The 20,452-nt window shown below is 43.3% G+C and overlaps 1 protein-coding gene across 1 annotated transcript; it reads right to left on the bottom strand.

The window, feature by feature from the left end:
- Window positions 1-16,726: 16,726 nt before the first annotated feature.
- LOC126945734 (ferritin heavy polypeptide-like 17) lies at window positions 16,727-20,176 on the bottom strand. Its single transcript, XM_050775850.1, has 2 exons — window positions 20,099-20,176; window positions 16,727-17,686 (listed from the first exon to the last, which is right to left on the bottom strand). The coding sequence occupies exons 1-2, from the start codon at window positions 20,174-20,176 to the stop codon at window positions 16,727-16,729; spliced, it is 1,038 nt and encodes a 345-aa protein (XP_050631807.1).
- Between the last annotated feature and the right edge of the window lie 276 nt (window positions 20,177-20,452).

Consider the following 20,452-nt stretch of genomic DNA (forward strand, 5'->3'; position numbering starts at 1 on the left):
AAAAAGAAAGAACATATTAGGGATAAATAAACTCACTTTTCCAAGATGACAGATTTGGAGGTGGGCAGTAGCTCAGTATATCAGTGTTGAAGAAAAAGCCAATGCTGTAACACTATGCAGCTGTCACATGCCTGACATAAGTTACTGTAGCCTGCCTGCTCATTGCTTTGCAGTTGACCTCTACCAATGTCGTGGCCAAGTAATAAAAGCCAGAGTCAGTTGCTGAATACGAAATGACCTGACTAAAACATTCACATGTTACTCTTATTTGCAAAAGAAAAAAGAAAAAAATTGAACTCATGTGACCTAGTATTTTTCATGATAATAACTATAATTCCCTAACCAAGCTGAACGAGCCATGGAATTCATCTGAGAAAAACTACCAATACTAGGTTCTGGAAACTGGAAGCATGACAAATATCTGAGTTGGATCTTTTAGAGACAGGACAAAAGCTGAGGTCATCTAAAATTTAATTTAGTGCCTGAAAGTAGGTCTCAAAATGAAAATGGTGCTTTACCCTTTTGAAGCAGAACTTTCTGTATCCTGTGTCTCTTGAAGCAATTTACTGCATGGATTTCTCTTAGGTCGGCAGGATGGTTAGTCCAAGTTTAAGCCAAGCACAGTTCACAGTCAATTTCTGCTCAGATTCATTACTGTTGCAGCTAGTTGTGAGACTTATTGCATCAGCAGGAGTCAGACTAATATTGCCAGCAGATCATGTCATAATTTGTTACTGAAACTATTCATTACTATCTTTGCCATTTCTTTATTTATTTGGGATATAATCTGCATCTCCCTTATTAAAATGTGTCAGATATGCTGATCTTCTGTATGACTCAATTGTATTCTCTTGACTTTATGGATGAAATGAACCTATATTACAAACCTGGGATTACTCTATAAGAATGCCTCTGAGTTAATTATACTTCCTGTTAGTACAAGTCTGTTCTAAAATGCACTTAATTGCATTTGCAGACATTTATTTTGAAATTGGTCATTGTTGGTGGTTTGTGGCTTTGCTCTCAGGAAGAAGGGTGCTATATTTAATTTAATCGATAAAGAATAAATACACTTGAAAAGGAGTTTATGATTTGGTGTTCCTAGAGTGAAGATGTGGGAAGAGAAGTCCTGCAATGTGAGGACTCGATTTTACAGAAAGTTGGGTCTCAGGTAATTTAGTGACTTTCTCCCATAATGCTCAGTTACTTAATGGTGGAGCTAGGAGTAACCAGTTCTCAGGTGCCCCAGGCCCATTCTCTTTCTACTTTACTATGGGAGGAGGATCTTGCAGAAAAGTTTTCTCTATGTAATTGGCTTTTCATAAAATAATAATAATTAATAATTTGGTGTTTTTTAATTTTTATTTAAAAACAATATAAAACTTACAAAATAGTTGCATATACAATACACATGACTTTCTGTAGTTTGTCTAAGAATTTTAGTTTATGAATTAGTTTGAAAACAGTTAAGATAATACCTAAATTTCTTACACTTCATTTGTAGATTGGATAATTTTAACATATATTATTTATAAATTTGGTTCTTACAAACTTTAGACAATATTCCATGTATTTGGATAGATAGCTTCACCACTTACACCAGCTGGGTACAGTTTTATGATGTCCTTGTTTCTCTGTCAAAGTGTTATTATAAAGTATAAAACACATAACTTTCTACATTTAGATAGATCAATTTTTAACATTTTACGAATGTGTGTCACAGACACACAAACACACACTGAAATACCTGAATGAAGAGACAGACAGATGCAGATAACTTCATATATTTCCCAAGAACAAGAGAATTCTGGGCCAGGCACCATGGCTCACACTTGTAATCCCAGCATTTTGGGAGGCCAAGGCAACAGGATCTCTTGAGCTTAGGAGATGAAGGTTACAGTGACCTATGACCAAGCCAATGTAAGGCAGCCTGGGTGACAGAGCAAGACCCTGTCTCTAAAAAACATTAAAAGAAAAGTAAACAAAAGAATGAAAATTCTCTTACAAAACCATAGTACACATATACAATTCCAGAAACTTAACATTGATACCATGCTCTTTATTATATAACATACAGTCCGTATTCAGTTTTCACAGCTGTTGCAACAATGTTTTTCTGGTCATTCTACTCCTTTTCCTCCTAAATCTAATCCATGTTCATGTGTTGCACTTAGTTGTCACGTCTCTCTAGGCTCCTTTAATATTGACTCAGTCTTTCTCTGAGTTTTACAACATGGACATTCCTGAAGAACACAGGCCTGCTGTTTTGTAAAATATCTCTCAGTTTGTGTGTGTCTGATGTTTTCTCCTGATTACAGTTGGTTTAGGTACTCTTCTGGCAGAAATATGACTTAAATGGCTCTGTGTCCCTGTTAAAGCATCACAACAAGAGGCACATGATGTTGGTTTGTCCACTATTGGTAATAACAGCTTTGGTATTTGGTTAAGGCCGGGGTGGGGGGTCTTCCAGGTTTCTTAGCAGGTTATTTTCAGCACAGCATGAGAAGCAAGAAAGTCTACATGGCAGGAAGTACCTAAAATCCATTTGTGAGCTAAACTAGAGGGAACGCTGAAATTAACTAGGGTTAGACAGGGTTCTTTGCAGTTCCAGCCAGTGTGATTCAGCCCTCAGCTTGTACTGTTCTCCAGCCCTCCTTCTCCTGCCAAACCCTACAGCCTGATTCAATGGCAATCTTTGATGGGGCCTGCTGAGTCACTTTCTTAGGAGCCAATGCTATGTAGGTATTCCTTCCTCCACAGGAATTCAAAAAATATTATCTCAAAATCTAAAAACACATGAGTTGGATGACACTATGGTCTGCATATTCTGAGTCCTTTATTGATTGGTTGCAGAGATGTTTGATTGATAAGCCTGGCCTTAGTTGAGCTTACTTATGTAATAGGCAATCATAATAGCTCCAAGGAATATATTTCCCAAGGCACTAAACATAGTAACAGGGACCCCTTCCCTTGCTCCATTTCCTTGCCCTGTCCTGTGCTAAGGTAATTGGCTGAATAGAACAGAGCTTGAGCTGGGCACGGTGGCTCATGCTTATAATCCCAACACTTTGAGAGGCTGAGGCAGGTGGATGGCTTGAGCTCAGGAGTTCGAGGCCAGCCCGGGCAACATGGCGAGACCCTATCTCTACTAAAATTACAAAAAATTAGCCAGATGTGCTGGTGCGTGCCTGTGGTCCCAGCTACTCAGGAGGCTGAGGTGGTAGGATCGCTTGAGTACAGCAGGGCAAAGGTTGTAGTGAGTCGAGATTGCCCCACTACACTGCAGCCTGAGTCACACAGCCAGACCCTTTCTCAAAAAACGACAACAAAAATCAAGAATAGACCTTGAAAAACACAGTTGCAGTTGTTTTCCTCAGGGGAGCCATCTCGCTGTAATGGAGATTCTACCTCCTAACCACCCCTATCCCCTGCCTTTCCTCTTACTAAGCTGGGATAATGTTAAACATTTTTTACTTGGCACAAATATTCATTCTTGATCACAAATCACTGGGTTGTCTGAGAAAGTGAAGTCATAAAACTATGGGCCTTCAAATAGGATACTCCACCCTCTTTGGGGGCTGATTAGAAACTAACATGAATCAAATAAAACAAAATGAATGAAGTAGCTCTCTGTAGAAATGTTTACAGGCCCAACTTCCAAACTTCATAGTTATTTAATCATGGATTGCTATTGGGACTAGAGTTTCTCCCACATTTTAAAATGTTATAGTTAAAAAGAAGAGTGTTATGAATGATCAATCTGCTAGCTGCCTCAGTTTCTTCATTACAAATGAGAATAACCTGACCTGAAGAGACATGTTTGGAGCAAGGTTGAATTTCTTTGGCCTTCTGGTCAAGTCAAGCAGGTTTAGCTTGGAAGAAACTGAATCACACATAAACTAGAAGCGGGGTTGCTCATGGATATGACACTGTGCCTTGGGAGTTGGTAATAGAGAGGGGTTGTTTTCTCAAAGCCTTTTTGGAGAAAGTCACCATAGGAGTTCTTTGTTCTTTACCCCCAAATCTCCATAGTTTCTGCGACTCTGCTAAATTCCACGTGTCTGCTCCTTTCTGTTTTCTCACCCTCACTCTCGCTTTTAATTTCCCAAGAAAACCTGGTAACGCCAGGGGTAGTATCTTAGCTTAAGTTCTCCCAAAAGATGATCCTAGGAGAAGGGTTTGGATACAAGCAGTTTATTTGGGGGATGTCTTAGTTTGGGCTGCTATAACAGATTACCATAGACTGGGTAGCTGAAGCAAAAATAATATTTTTTTCACTGTTTTGAAAGCCAGCAGTCTGAAATCAGGATGCCAGCATGGTTGGGTGCTGGTAAGAGCTCTCTTTTTGGTCTGATAATGGTAGTCTTTTTGCAGTATCCTCATATGGTGGAGAGCGCAGAAAGAGGAAAACAACCTCTCTCGTGTCTTCTCAGTGCACTAATCACATAATGAGGGCTCCGCCCTAGTGACCTGATTACCTTCCAAAGGCCTCATCTCCAAATACCATCATACTGCAGATTAGCATTTCAACATATAAATTTTGAGGGGATACAAACATTCAGTGCATAGCAAGGAGTAATACCAGGAAGCATAGAGGGGAAAAAAGAGAAAGGGGAAGACATTCAATAAAAGGCACATTCATGAGTGAGTTATTACTAGGGAGCTCAATGCACTAGGGACCTGCTGAGAGACTTTGCTATCTCTCATGCTGCTAATCATGAGAGATCGTGCCGTAGAATTATCCCTCCAAGAGGAGGAAGGAAATTGGAGAGGTACCCACCAAATTCTGTTCTTCATTGGTTGAAAGTCACTTCTAGGACATTAAAGTTCCTGGCCCTTGCTGGCTTTCCCCCCAAGTGAGTGTAGCATGCTCTCATAGCCAGAGAATGTCCTAAGTCACAGAAAGACAGGTACTTAAGGTAAGAAGCCTTGGGTAGTATAGGAACAAGTAACTGTCCACGGAAGTTGCACATGATCTCCTGGATAAGCTGAGAGGTTACAGATGGGGTAGCAACAATGAGTGACACCACAGAGAAGGCACCTGAGGCAAGCTGGGCCAGGCAGCTGGTAGGGAAGGTTGGAGTGCCCTAGGCCCACACTTCAGCAAAGACTGTATGCATAGCGGTTCCTAAAGACAAGAATTGTGAAAGGACTGGTACCCTAAAACCGGTCTGCTAGTGCCTCTTTCCGAACAACCTGTATAGGACCAAACAACCTCCCCCCAACACACACACACTGAGCATACATACACACACTAAAATTCTAGGAAAGCCTCATGCTCACGGTCCATACATTCTATCCTTACATCTTCAAGGAAGCAATAAGTCCATCGGCAGAAGTAATTATTGCAATAGTGTCTTTATTAATTGAATTCTGTCTGTCACTCTGCTCAATTTTTGTTACTTTTTAAGATCATGCTTTGGATGAATTTTTTAAATGAGTTCATGGGAATAGAGCAGAACGAATACCCTATGTGGCCCTTGGAAAATCATTCAAGTCTTCTAAATTACACTTAAGAACTTTAAAATATTCAACCTCTATTCATGCTGGGGTTGAAAGGATAAATAAAGCAGCCCTTTTTATTTCCCTCCAGAGTCACAAACTAATTGAGACATAAAACACAGGAATAAAACAGAGATGAAAATATCACCTTTGTTGAACTAAGATTGAATTGCAGAATGAGACTAGATTTATAGTCATCATGGACCCCCAAAACTGTGCCCCCTAACAATCTACCCAAGAATCCAGCCTCCCACTTGTAGCGGAAAATCATTCCCTAAGAAATTCAGCACATGGAGATTGTAAGAGTGTTTGAATCTTCTGTACAAATTATGGGAGAGAGACAGAGAGACAGACAAAGAGAAGGAGAGCTGTAGAGCCACACTGTATTATTTGGGTCTTTTTGGAAGCAGACTGTGCGACAGAGTTAGTAGTGCAAACTGTATATTTGGAGGTAAATCTTGTGAAAGATGAAAGGGGGAGCCGGGCGCGGTGGCTCAAGCCTGTAATCCCAGCACTTTGGGAGGCCGAGACAAGCGGATCACGAGGTCGGGAGATCGAGACCATCCTGGCTAACACGGTGAAACCCCGTCTCTACTAAAAAAATACAAAAAACTAGCCGGGCGAGGTGGCGGGCGCCTGTAGTCCCAGCTACTCGGGAGGCTGAGGCAGGAGAATGGCGTGAACCCGGGAGGCGGAGCTTGCAGTGAGCTGAGATCCGGCCACTGCACTCCAGCCTGGGCGACAGAGCGAGACTCCATCTCAAAAAAAAAAAAAAAAAAAAAAAAAAAAAAAAGAAAGGGGGAGGAAGCAAAACTGGGCAGGGAAAGTCTCAGACCATGCTGTGGCTATGACACCGATGAAAGGAAAGAGGCGAGAAAGCAAGATGGAGCGAGGGGGAGAAAGTAAGATTGGGCAGGGCAAGCCTGGGATCTCAATGCAGATTTGACAAAGTCTCAGTCAACACATAGGACAGCTCCAAAGTAAACAATTCCTGGCCGGGTGTGGTGGCTCACGCCTGTAATCCCAGCACTTTGGGAGGCTGAGGCAGGCAGATCACGAGGTCAGGAGATCGAGACCATCCTGGCTAACACGGTGAAACCCCGTCTCTACTAAAAATACAAAAAATTAGCCAGGTGTGGTGGCGGGCACCTGTAGTCCCAGCTACTAGGGAGGCTGAGGCAGGAGAATGGCGTGAACCCGAGAGGAGGAGCTTGCAGTGAGCTGAGATCGCGCCACTGCCCTCCAACCTGGGTGACAGAGCGAGACTCCGCCTCAAAAAAAAAAAAAAAGCAAACAATTCCTGTTAATTGAGTCTCATATTGGCAGAAGCGGGCAGGTCTTAGCATTCCTTCTGTGTTTCCTCATTGGCTAGGCTTTCCGAGAAGAATGTGGCTTTCAAAAGTTGGAGGCTGTCAACTAGCCGCACTCCTTGCAACTGAGTGGTAAGTTCTTTCCGGAGAGGTTCTCCGAGTGGCACACCTAAGTGGCTGCCATACACGTCTACTTCGTTCCGTATCTTACTGTTTATGATCAGCAAGGGCCAGGCAATTTAATGATCTAGAAGTGACTTTCAACCAATGAAGAACAGAAGCAACCCCCAACCAATGATGGATCGAGTTACTGGATAAATATCCCAGCTCCCTTGTGCCATGACTGGTATAAATCAGAGGCACGTTCTCCCAGGGAGATTATGTTCTCCTTGACTTCAGTGATCTTGCTTAATAATGCAAATTTTATTGGCTTCTTTCCATTCCCTGTTTTGTTTTGTTTTTTTTTCTATTTCCTTACTGATAGTTGCTGAGATTATCTGCCAAATAAATTACATTTAAACCATTGTCTCAAAGTCTTCATTTTGCGTTACTATACAGGACTACCTGAGATGGGGTAATTTATAAAGCAAAGAGGTTTATTTGGCTCAACACTCTGCAGACTGTACAGACATGAGACCAGCAACTTCGTGGTTTCTGGTGAGGCCTCAGGAAGCTTCTACTTTTTGGCAGAAGGCAAAGGGGGAGTAGGTGTATCACATGGTGAGAAAAGGAACGAGAGAAAGGAGAAGGTAAGAGGGTCCCTTAAACAACCACCTCTCCCATGAACTAATAGAGCAAGAACTCACTCATTACCATGGGGAGGGCACCAAGCCATTCATGAGGGATCCACCTCCATGACCCAAACACTTCCACCAGGACCCACCTCTAACATTGCATATAACATTTCAACATGAGATTTGGAGGGGACAAATACCCAAACCGTAGCAGAGTCACTTCTGTAAGAACACAAACTACAACATTACATTTGCCTCACCTGTTGCTTACTAAGGAAACTTCTGATTTGAAGTTGAGCTTCTCTAGTGGCCAGTTTCTGATCAAACATGCAGTAATAATCTCTCCCGCTTGTATGAGTCCTATTTGTGGCTGATTAATAACTTGGAAATATTGTTGGTGTGAGTCAATATTCTAGAACAGGGAATGGCAAACTATAGCCTGTAGGCTAAATCTGGCTGGCCTTTAAACTTTGTAAATAAAGTTTTATTGGAACACAGCCACATCTACATATAGTCTGCGGCTACTTTCACACCACAACAGCAGAGTTAAATAGTTGTGACAAAGACAATATGGCCTGTAGATTGTAAAATATTTACACTTTATAGAAAAAGGCTGCTGATTACTCACGGAGAAGCTGTTCAACTTTGGGTTCACTGAGAAAATCAAACCTGTGGATTTATAAACATGAGGGTCAGAACTTGGACCAATGTCATCTCACCAAGTGGCAGCCCAGTGAGACTCTCAACTTAAAATACAGAAGAAATTTCTAAGTCACAAATATCAAAAGTGACCCCTTCCTGAGTAAGTAATAACAAAGCTAACAAAGAAAGAAAGAATATATCTGACCCGTTTGGGAAATTAACCAGATTGCATGAACTTTGTGTCTTGTAAAAAATCCTTCTGAGTAGAGACTAATTGCTAAAAATATATTTTTGTTCAATTATCCACAATCTAGTTGGTGGATAAAATAGATAGGCCAATAATAATATTCCAAGGAACATATGGACATTGGAAAGAATAACCTTTCACTATAATTACTAGCTCCACTACCTCACTTCTACTCATTCTTTAATCCACTGTGATCTGACTTTTATTTTCAAGTAAGTTCAACTTATCATTTTTAATTTCCTGTTTATATATATACCAGGGCTTAATGAGAGAAAAAATTCACACATTTCCTGCACTCCAGTGTTCCATAGCCTATTAAAAGATCCAGGCATATGAAGAAACAATTGCCATACAGAGTGGCAAGTGCCATTAACAAGAAATGTAGTATAAATGGAGGTAAGACAAAGGAGAAGGTGATCAACTCTGTTTGAGGGTGGGTCTTAGGTTGGGTTCCTTGGAAGCAGAGCTTGAGGCAGGGATTTATTAAAGGCATGCACTCTGGAGGAAACACGTACTGCAAGATAGGGCAAGGGAAGGAGCCAAGCAAATAAGTGATCTTGGTCAATGTCTACCCTTGGCTTCCCATAAGACAGATTCTGGAGCATAAATCTCACAGCAGAGAGAAAGGGACAGGTCCAGGCTTTTGTACCTCTGTGTCACAGGGCCATTGGCTGTGCCAGTTAGCCAAGGGTATTCCTTCTGAGAAGGTCACAGGCATAAGCCATCAGCTGAAGTACTCACAAGCAGCTGAGCATTTGGGTGTTCTGCTGGTCAAGTGCATCTGGGCAGAGCACCAATATCACCTATTAAGAGAGGGTTAGAAAAATTAGATTATATGTTTATTACTTTGGGCAGCTCAACATTGGAATACCATTCCTGTTTGAGACAATAGGACAAGACAGATGGCAGACAAGGCTCCATTTTGCATGATGCTTCCCATTTTCTAAGCCTGGTCCTATGGCCTTCCAAGTTTGTTATTGTATATCCTTCTTTTAAAAATCCTTTTCTGCTTTGACTAGCCAGGGTCAAATTTCATGGTTAGGGAGCTTTGAATAGTACAGAGATTAGGAAAATTGTTAGATCACAGATCATCATAGCCTGAAAAAGATAAGGCCCATTGAGGGGGAGAAGAGCATATGGAGAGGAGAGATACTACATATATTCAGGCTGAGTAAGAACCATACATCTAGGGTGACTATAAAATGTGTTACTTGTGAATGTAGGGGAAAGTGTGGCAAATCTAGTGAACATTTGAGAAAAAGAAAATGAATTAATCGTGGGATTTGTTGAGTATGAGTGTTCTGGGTACACCGAGAGGGAGATGCTTCATAGGTGGCCTTTCAAGTGTCATGGTCAAGATGAACCATCTGGAACACACACACACACACAAAACACAGAGAGAGAGAGAGGAGAGAGAAGTGACCACTGGGGGTGGCTAGGCTAGGCTCAAGGGGAAATGAACACAGAGCAAGAGTTGAAGAGGACAAAAGCAGAATCCAAGAGGGTTATTAAATCTATGTAGTTCTCTGTAGATAAATATTCGGCAAACCAAGAGAGGACAGGAAAACCAAGGAAAGAAGGACTAGCCAACACAATTAAATGGCTCCAGAGTGATCAAGCAGGGCAAGGGCTGAAAAGAGACCAGTGATGATGTTAACTAGTAAGTCAGTGATGACCTTTCAGAGGAGAGTTTTATGGAGTTCCTTAAAATATAAAACAATGTATCCCCCCTTCTGTGTCTAGTAAATATATCACGTCATCAACTAGATTCCCTTACAACCCTGTGTTTGTAACTGTTCCCTCTCTATTGGCTCTTATGCAGTAAAGAAGCGTAACTAAAGTACTCTCTTCTCTCTTCTCCAGCTGTGGAACTCCAACTCATCCTTCAAGAGTCAATGTCACCTCCACAGTAGGTGTTTCCTGACTCCTCAGGTGACAATTAGATCCCGTTTCTCTCCTGGAGTCGCATAGCACTTTGTGTTTATTTATTTTGTAGATCGTACTGAAGTATATTGGAGGCATCTATTTGTATGTCTGTCCGACTGTGACCAGAACCTGTGTCTTAGTCACCTTGTTTTCTTAGCGTCAAGCATAATGTGTGGAACACATCACAGAACCCAATATAAATTGTTGAAAAAATGGCTATTTGGCTGAAAAGAAACAACTGCATGAATGCTCCCTTCCTAAAACTTTTTACCTTCAGTCTATTTCTTGATTTATAGTTCTGAATACATATTTCAAATTGGAACTTATGATTTTCAATATACTTCATAGAATAATTAAACATTTGGGAGGAAAACAATCATGCACAGAGAAGTATCCCAAGGGAAAAAAATAAATAAATATCCTTGGTGCATGTGGTACAGTTAATATATCATTACAATAAATTATAAACCAAAACCAACATTATAAAACACAAAAGTTGAAATAGATATAAAATGGAAGAAGTCTATTTCTCCTCATGCCAGGAAGTAGCTTTGCATATCAATAAAATGTAAATGCCTCACAGACAGAAAAATGATGAAAATAGACTGTGATAACTTAAAAACGAGCACACTTTAAACAGCTTCTGTGATGAATATGTGATTATGAAGAATCCGTCAAAAAGGCTAGTCAGGCATTGTTCCACTCTGATGCTTCCAGAAGCAGGATGACTGATGGCCCTCAACTTAAAAAAGGCACAGTGAGAGACAGGTTAAACTGAAGACACAAAGGCGAGAGGTTAACTTGCTGAAATATACAAAGATACTAGTCTGAAAAGTAACGATTGAAATTCTAGTAAGTGTGAGTGTTCGCGATGTGTCTAAAATATTACAAATATCCAAATCATTCTAAAATATTAATGGAGAGAGAGAAAAATAAAAGGAAAAATAAAAAGACAAATAGATGCACAAAGAAAGGTGAAAAGTTTATAATATTTGGTAGCTTTAGGTGAATTCAGGGTTGCCGCAAGTTACCATAAACATGGATTGGCAAAGACTTTCTATAAAGAATGAGATAGTAAATGTTTTAGGCTTTGCAGCTACTGCAAAGGACCTCTGTCTCAACTACAAACTCTCCTGCTGGAGTGAAAAAGTAGCCACAAACAATAGGTAATTGAATGGGGTGGCTGTGTTCTAATTCAACTTTATTTACCAAAAAAATGGGGGCCAGATTAGGATTGCTGGCTGCAGTTTGCCAGCCCATGCTATACAACAAACCAGTTTGTGATAAACAAGAGAATAGATGAAAGCTAGCGTGAGAGAGAGACAGAGATCACTGATTGTTGAGTCAATAATTGTTGAAGTTACAGTAAGTTTTTGTTGTATTTGGTCTAGTACTTACATGAGGGTGTAGCTGAGCACATTGATTAAGTCCAGGCATTGGTATTATTTTCAGCTTCTCTAGGTGATTTCAAGGTGCAGCCATATTTGCCAACCAAGGCGCTAAAGAGTGCTTCTCAAATTCCAGTGTGCAAATTGATCAACCAGAGTCTTCTTAAAATGTAGATGCTCATTCTGTAGCTCTGGGGTGTGGCTTGAAATTTTGCATTGCTAGCAAGTTCTCAGTTTAGATTGATACTGCTGGTCCACAGACCACACTTTGAGCAGCCAGATGCTAGTGCTGGTTTTCAATGCCTGGCATGCCCATGCCCTGCCCCAGAGGCTTATGTATTTGGTCTGGGATGCCACCTGGATATTGAGATTTTCAAAAGCTCTGCAGGTGATTTGAATGTGCAGCAAAGCTTGAGAGCCTCTATGCCAAAGCTCATGATGATATGTCGATTTTAGTTATGTTATCAGTGGCCCTAATGTGTTCTTTTTTCTCATTCTTCCCCCAAGGTCCACCCAGCCATTCCTCTCCTTTCCAGCTCCAAACATCCAGACAAAGGTGGGGATCAGGGTGAGCACTTCATCCTGTTGCTCTTGTCCATATCTGAAGAGTGGGAGGAACGTCAGGATGGAAACAGGAGACTCAGGCAACCTGGGTTTGGGAAGAACAAGCAGTGTTCTAGGAGTGAATTCAAGGGAAAGCTGTTTGAGATAGAATGGGTGGGGGCGGGGAATAGCTCGGAAATTTGTCACAGCACAACCTTCCTCCTGTCTTGGGTCTGAGGTATGTGTGGAGTAGGGGCAGGGAGCGAAAACCGCCATGTACCCTCCTGAGTCCTGGAGACACCTGACAACCAAACCAGCTTCTAAGGGTTTTTCCTTCTCAGTATGCAGGGCCACTTGGTTACTAGACATGCAAGAGAGACCCCCAGTCGCAAAGTGTAGAAGTGAAGTATTTTCCCAAAGCATAAAGACCACAAACATAAGGGAAGAGGATGATGGCTTCCAGCCCATTCTCTTTATCAAACTAATGCAGGGACAGAAAATCAAATACCACATGTTCTCACTTATAAGTGGGAGCTACATGATGAGAATACATGAACTCAAAGAAGGGAACAACAGACACTGGGGCCTACCTGGGAGTGGAGGGTTGGAGGAGGGAGTTGAGCAGAAAAATAACTATTGGGTACAAGGTTTAGTATCTGGGTCATGAAATAATCTGTACAACAGCCACCCCATGACAGCAGTTTACCTATATAAAAAATCTGCACTTGTTCTCTTGAACATAAATAAAAGTTAAAAAAAGAGTAAAGGATGATAATGGTGATGATGGTGATAAATCATGGGTACCACATAGTGAACATACACTGTGCCAGGCATTGCTCTAAGTGATTTACATATATTAACTCATTAATCTCAACAACCCAATGGGGTTGATGCTTTTATTATCCCTATATTACATATGGAGAAACTGAGGCACAGAAGAGATAAAAAACTTGCCCAAGTTTACCCAAAATGAGTGGCTAAGATGGGATTTGAACCTCAGCAATATGAGGTTAAGAAAACACTACACCAAATTTTCTCTCCAAAACAGGAAATTAAGAAGTCCCCTCAGTCAACTTAAAGTTTTAAACACTCAAAAATCGACGCTTGCTCTGTTCTTTCTCATATCCATAGAAGAACAGTCAAGGGACATATGTATTTCAATAGGTAACAGCTGAGATGAAGTCAGAGAATTCAGAAGTCCTTACAGTAGACAGCGAAAGAGATGCAACGAAAAGATCAAGTTTCAATAAGTTGCATAAAAAGGCGATAGCATTTTCTGGAAACTGGACTCAAAGTGCCAGAATCCTAATTTTTAAGAAAAGTGTTAAAGTGCAGACATGTGGAAATGTGGAAGATAATTATTGCACAGCTAAACTTGTTCATATCTTAATAAATGCTTATATGGTTTGACTGTGTCCCCACCCAAATCTCATCTTGAATTGGACTTTCATAATTCCCATGTTTTGTGGGAGGGACCCATTGGGAGATAATGGAATCATGGGGGCACTTTCTCCCATACTGTCCTGCTGGTAGTGAATAAGTCTCACGAGATCTGATGGTTCGATAAGGGGAAACCCCTTGGCTCTCATTCTCTTCTCTTGTCTGCCGCCATGTGAGACATGACTTTCACCTTCCACCATGATTGTGAGGCTTCCCCAGCCACATGGAACGGTAATTACGTCCAATAAACCTCTTTCTTTCGTAAACTGCTCAGACTTTGGTATGTCTTTATCAGCAGCATGAAAAACTGACTAAAATGCTCAAAACAATCTGCTAGCTTTAAAATGATGCAAGCTACCAGTGTATCTTTGACTAAAGCATAGATTCTGTAAATTTTTGACTTTTACCTTTGTAACCCACAGAAGAAACCAGATTTTTTTGTTTCTTGTTTCTTCGTAACTTTCTCTTGTGGCACAAAAGATAGATGTTTTAAGTATTTTTCCACAGACATGGGCAACATTAGGGTTTACATGGATGGAGATTTCCTTTGGTCAAATAGAGAGTGGACTGAGAGAGGAGAAGAGTTTTTAAAGGGGAACAAGAAAAAAAAAAAAAACATAGAGAAACAGGTGTATCATTTCCATATGGAATCTTTTTTTTTTTTTTTTTTTTTTTTTTTTTTTTTGAGACGGAGTCTTGCTCTGTAGCCCAGGCTGGAGTGCAGTGGCCGGATCTCAGCTCACTGCAAGCTCCGCCTCCCGGGTTTAGGCCATTCTCCTGCCTCAGCCTCCGGAGTAGCTGGGACTACAGGCGCCCGCCACCTCGCCCGGCTAGTTTTTTGTATTTTTAGTAGAGACGGGGTTTCACGGTGTTAGCCAGGATGGTCTCGATCTCCTGACCTCGTGATCCGCCCGTCTCGGCCTCCCAAAGTGCTGGGATTACAGGCTTGAGCCACCGCGCCCGGCCTTTACCATATGGAATCTTCTTTACACTAGGAAATAATATCTTTCTATCCAGAGCCATGAAGAAAACATAAAAGGCAAACTTTTCTCTCCATCTTGAAAGGCCAATCCAGAGGCCACTTGGAGCTTCTCAGAAACAGGAGGATTTTCAGTTAAGCTTGGGGCAGACATTGGGAATAAGCTAATGAACTTGGGGCAGACAAAGGTCAAGGTGGGACCAGCAACTCTATGGGTGTTCAAACACCTCAACCATCCTCTAAATGTTAGCTGCCGGGCACTTGGGACTGCATTTTTCATACTTTCCCTTATACTCTCTTTCTGGTGAGCTCATCCAATCACATGACTTCAATACCATCTATAAAATGTCCCCCATATGTCTACTTCCAATCGTGACATTTTTGCAGCTCCTTGATTCACATTTCCACTGGGACATCTAAAAAATCTGATTTTACATGGCATGCACTCCCCACTCCTCCTCCCAGGGTGACCCCTGCAACCATCCCCAGGGGGATAATAACTCCATCATCAATTCAGGTCTTCAGGTCCAAACTTCAGAACCTACATTATATTCCCCCTCTCCCATTCTTCACCTCCTGTCCATGAGCAAAGTTTGTCTCCTCTTGTGGAAAATCCATCTAGAACTTGTCGACCTCTCTTCATTTCCTCAGCCACCATCACAGCTCAAGCTGCAGTAGTCTCCTACCTGGATCAGCTACACTGGCTCTACCTGGTCTGCACCTTCAAGTCTCTGCCACCCCTCTACATTCTTCAAAGCAGACAGTCACTGCCTTGACATTTTGGGGCCATTTATTCTACTTTATATTCAGCATCACAAATTTGACCTTCAGCTTTGACCTTATGTTATTCAGTCCTTCTTTTGAGCTTTTTTTTTTTTTAACCAGCTTTAATGGAAGAAATGGTACAATTGAAGGAAAAATCATGAATGGAGGATTCGTAAGGGCAATATGCAGGAAATAAACCGCTATCTGTGGGGAAGGCAGCCTAAAGCTCAGTCCCATTATCCGTGTCACTCAGGGTGAGCTTGCCAAAGTGGTACTCTACCAAACTGTCCACCAGAGCCCCCATCTTGCTCCCCAGAAGCAAAAATCCTTAGCACTTGCATATTTTGTTTGTTTGTTTTTTGAGATGGAGTTTTGATCTTGTTGCCCAGGCTGGAGTGCAATGGCAGGATCTCAGCTCACCCCAACTTCTGCCTTCCAGGCTCACACGATTCTCCTGCCTCAGCCTCCCAAGTAGCTGGGATTACAGACATGTACCACCACGCCCGGCTAATTTTGTATTTTTAGTAGAGACAGGGTTTCTCCATGTTGGTCAGGCTGGTCTCGAACTCCCGACCTCAGGTGATCCGACCGTCTCAGCCTCCCAAAGTGCTGCGATTACAGGCGTGAGCCACCGCACCCGGCGACGCATATTTTAAAAAGAAAACTTTTCATGTCAAGTTAAAGACTATATTATTTTAATCCCTGCCCAATCATATTTCCTACCCTTCTTCTCCAGAGGCAACCACTAGGATGAATTCCACACCATGCTTTACACCTTACCATGCATACGCACCCACAGATACCATGGCCCAATACTGCACACCCCACCCGACCCCATCCACCCCACCCATCTCACCCCATCCCATCCCAACTCACCTCACCCTATCCCACATGCCCTCAGAGTTTATAAGGGGAAGACTAATGTGTTTTCCAGGGACCCATAGAATACCTTTTCCCTCCACCCCCGCAGATCCTGAGCTGCATGCAGATGGGACAGGGCTGGGTGGAGAGACTGCTGGATACCTACTTTAAACCTGCATGGGGATGTGCCGATTCCTAAAAGGTGAGAGTACTGCAGACATGCGTCAGCTGGACACCTTTATTGCTTTGAGAATACATAACTTTATTGCCAACAACGGTAAAACTGAGAGGAGAAAACTGAAGAGAACGTTCTGAAAGGGCAACATGGACGCCCCGCCTGGTGGCCGTACCTGGGGAAGACACCCCGTGGCTGCGGGGCCCCTCTGGGCTCAAGTGTCTTTCTCGCTGCGGCCCAGGGTGAGCTTGTCAAAGAGGTACTCTGCCAGGCCTGCTGCCGGCGGAGCCACCATCTTGCGCAGGTTGCTCAGGTAGCCACCCAGCTCTTTGATGGTCTTGGCCTGCTGGTTCAGGAAGTGGTTCTCCAGGAAGTCGCGGAGCTGGGGGTCGCCGTTCTGCTTGACCAGCTGGTGCAGCTCCAGGAGACTCTTGTTGACTTTCTTCTCCAGGTCGAAGGCACACTCCACGGCCTTGAGCCCGCCCTCCCAACCTTGGCGCTCTGGCTTCCTGATGTCGCTAAGGCAGATGCGGCCACCGCGCAGGTTCTGCAGCCTCATCAGCTCCTGGGCGTGCTCCCTCTTCTCGTGCCACTGGCGCAGGAAATAGCGGCTGAAGCTCTCCAGGGCCACGTCGTCCCGGTCGAAGTAGAAGGCCATGGATAGGTACACATAGGAGACGTAGAGCTCCAGGTTGACGTTGATGTTGACGGCGACCTCGCAGCTGGGGTGGTAGTTCTGGTGCACTTGTGACAGCGGGCCCAGGGCAGGCAGAGCGGGCGCGGGGAGCAGGCGGGGTATAGCGGTGTGGTCGCGACGGTCCCGGAGCGGGCAGCGGCATGGGCATGGGCATCGGCATCGGCAGTGGCGGTGGCGGCGGCGGTGGCTGGGGCCTCGGAGCACCACCATCTGCAGTGGTGGCTGGCGGAGGGCGGGGTCCTCCGGGCCAGGCGGTGGTGGTTGTGGCAGGGTCGGGGAAGGGACCAGAAGTGGGCGGGGAGGACCCTTATCGGAGGAGTGGCGCGCGCCATCGGGTGGGCGGGGACTGGTGCACAGAGAGGCGGGGGCCTTCAGAATGGTGGTGGTGTCGAGGGGGAGCACGCTGAGTTCTGTGGGCAGCCCGGGGAACTGAGCACTGCCAGTCCTCTGCGCTATGTCAATTCTGTAGTAACTTTTCTAGTTACCAAGGACTTTCGCCTGTCCCCGATTGTTCCCCTCTATGACAGCTTGTTCTCATTTTATAAGCCTCTTGTCTTTCTTAAACTCTGAGAGTATTTTCTGGTAACGTTTTCTTCTGTTTCCTGTATTATATCCTTTTTTTTCCTCCTCCAGAATTAGTTCTATTTGTGCATCTTCCTCACTTTCCTTAAATATCTGGAAAACGTTTGTACGTTCATGATTGGAATCAAGGACTGGGTTACCCTCGGTGATGAGCTTGGATCTAATGCACAGTTGTGAGTCTGGATGACCAATAGGATTCTCCCACGGACAGGAGGGTGGAGTGTGTCAATTAGGGAGTGGTCATCTCCTTTGGAGGTAAAGGTACAGAGCTCCCAGGCAGAGTAGGAACTATTCCAAATGCCCAAAGCATGGCATTTCTCTGGCATTGGAAGACTTTAGTGGATCTGTCTTCTAGGTAGATGTCAGCTTCCCTTTAAATGCTCATCCATGTCTGCTGCACCCTGAAGCTCAATTCTCTCTGCAGGAGAGATGGCTCCACATTATAGAGAATGTGATTTCAGATATGTTTTGAGGACCAAAGCTTAAACACCAAAGACTCCGTTTTTAAAATTTACTTTGAAAAGTCCTCTATGTTCACGGTTTTAGGTACTCAATAACTAATCCTCATGTCTTCCCTGCTGAATTTAAAACCAATTAGTAGACACAGGACTCAGCTCACTGAAGAACAAGCTTAGGTCTGTAGCAAAATGAACTTGCTAGTACTTTTCAAATCTTCCAATTAGAGAAACTCACTGTGGCAGAATGACTTCATCAAAGCTTATTTGTTTTCATCTTGGTCCACAAAGTAACCATATTTTTTAAGCTACCCTTGTAATTTGATGGGGTCAGGTACTGATTTCTGGCTCTTGGAATATGAAAATAACTGATGTATGACTAAATAAGGCCTAGTTTTTAGGACACACCCTGTGCAATCCATGTCTTGAGTGAAGAAGAGGAACAGACCCTACAGTATGACATATCCAATTTGGAGAAGGAGGCTGGAACTATGGATAACATATGGAGTATATCCCCTCATCACTGTCACCACCAACCTGCACTGAACCTTGATAAAAACAGAAAAATAAAAATTTACTTTAAAAGCTAAAGAAATTTGGAACATTTGTTACAGGAGCTAGCCTCTCCTGACTAATCAAATTATCCAGTCAAAGAAAGTGCTGGATAACCACAGACTATACCCCACAGGGCCCTGTAGGCTTATGGCAATGTAGTGCATTCTGGAACACAACCTCTCGGTGGGAAGGCAGATGAGGAAAAGGAGAGGTTTAGATAGCCCTGGGTCATCACACTTTCTTCCTTTTCCTTAGTGCACTTTTTTTTTTCTTTTTTGCCTTCTGGAGAGTGAAATTTAAAGTCCCTCATTGACCAGGCATATCAGCTTACCACTGTAATCTCAGCACCTTGGGAGACTGAGGCAGGCAGATTGCTGGAGCCCAGGAGTTCAAGTCCAGCCTGGGCAACAAGGCGAAACCTACTCTCTACCAGAAAAACAATAGGCATGGTGGCACACACCTATAGTCCCAGCTACTCAGGAAACTGAGGTGGGAGAATGGCCTGAGCCCAGGAAGTCGAGTCTGCAGTGAGCCGTGATCCCACCACTGCATTCCAGCCTGGGTGACAGGAGTGAGAGACTCTGTCTCCAAAAGGAAAATAAAAAAGAAAAATCCCTCATGGACTCTTGAGGATCAAGGAAAAAGGTTTTCCTTCGGTCTCGATGTCCTGGAATAAAATCAGGCTGGTCCTTGGGTACCTAACCTTAAGCCAGGAACACAAAGCACAGGGGCAGAGATCACGACTCTCTGATCCCAGAACCAGTCAGCTGTGGTGAGGAAGGTGGGACATGTAATGATATAAAGCACTCCTGGAACCACATACCTGGAATCTGTGTTTGTGTGGAGCAGTTCCCCAGAAAAGGGGAATGCTAGTTCCAGGACTGGTGGTGGGAGACTAAGCAGGTGGTACTACAGATAGTACCATTCAATTTTCCCTACTGAGCCTTGAGGTCTGCAGAGTTAGGAGGTTCCCACGTCTGTCTGTGTCTCCCACACTGCACACCACGCCGGCGCTAAAGACATTCTTCTCCTTTGGAAGGGAGTATAGTGAGGAAGAAGCAACGAAAGTGTGCTAGGAAAGCAGATGAACGAATTGTTGGAGGTATCTGTGGGAATGGAAGTGGCGTCAACTCCCAACTACAAACATGAAATGCCTTGGGGCAGCATGTTGCCTCAATGCTATGTGTGAGGCCCAGGGTTCAGGAGCATGGCCACAGTGAGCACTGTTTAAAAAGGTGGCAAGGAAGCCAGTCTCAGCTCTGTCACCAGAGAAGTAGATGATTTAATGAGTCCATACCAGACTAGATGATTTCCTACATTCTTGGGAATCCTCACAATTTTGTGAGGTAGGAATTGTTTTTGTTATTGTACCCATGAGGAATCTGCGATCCTAAATATAAAGCCCTTGCCCAAGATGATACAGAAACAGAATTCAATGTCAGGGCTGATGTTCAACTAGAAGTGTGGGACCACAGTCAAGTTTTCAATGAAATGCTGTATAATTAGGTTGCTGGGTCATATAATTTCTCATGGCCTCTCTCTGCTTTAGTGAGAACAAAGACATGTAAAGAAAACCAGTAAGTACCTGCTGTGATTCACAGCAGCACAAACTACTGCCCTCTCTCGTCAAGTGTTCCTGGGACAGTCCTTT

The sequence above is a fragment of the Macaca thibetana genome, chromosome X (genome assembly GCF_024542745.1).
Source record: "Macaca thibetana thibetana isolate TM-01 chromosome X, ASM2454274v1, whole genome shotgun sequence".
Taxonomy (NCBI): domain Eukaryota; kingdom Metazoa; phylum Chordata; class Mammalia; order Primates; family Cercopithecidae; genus Macaca; species Macaca thibetana.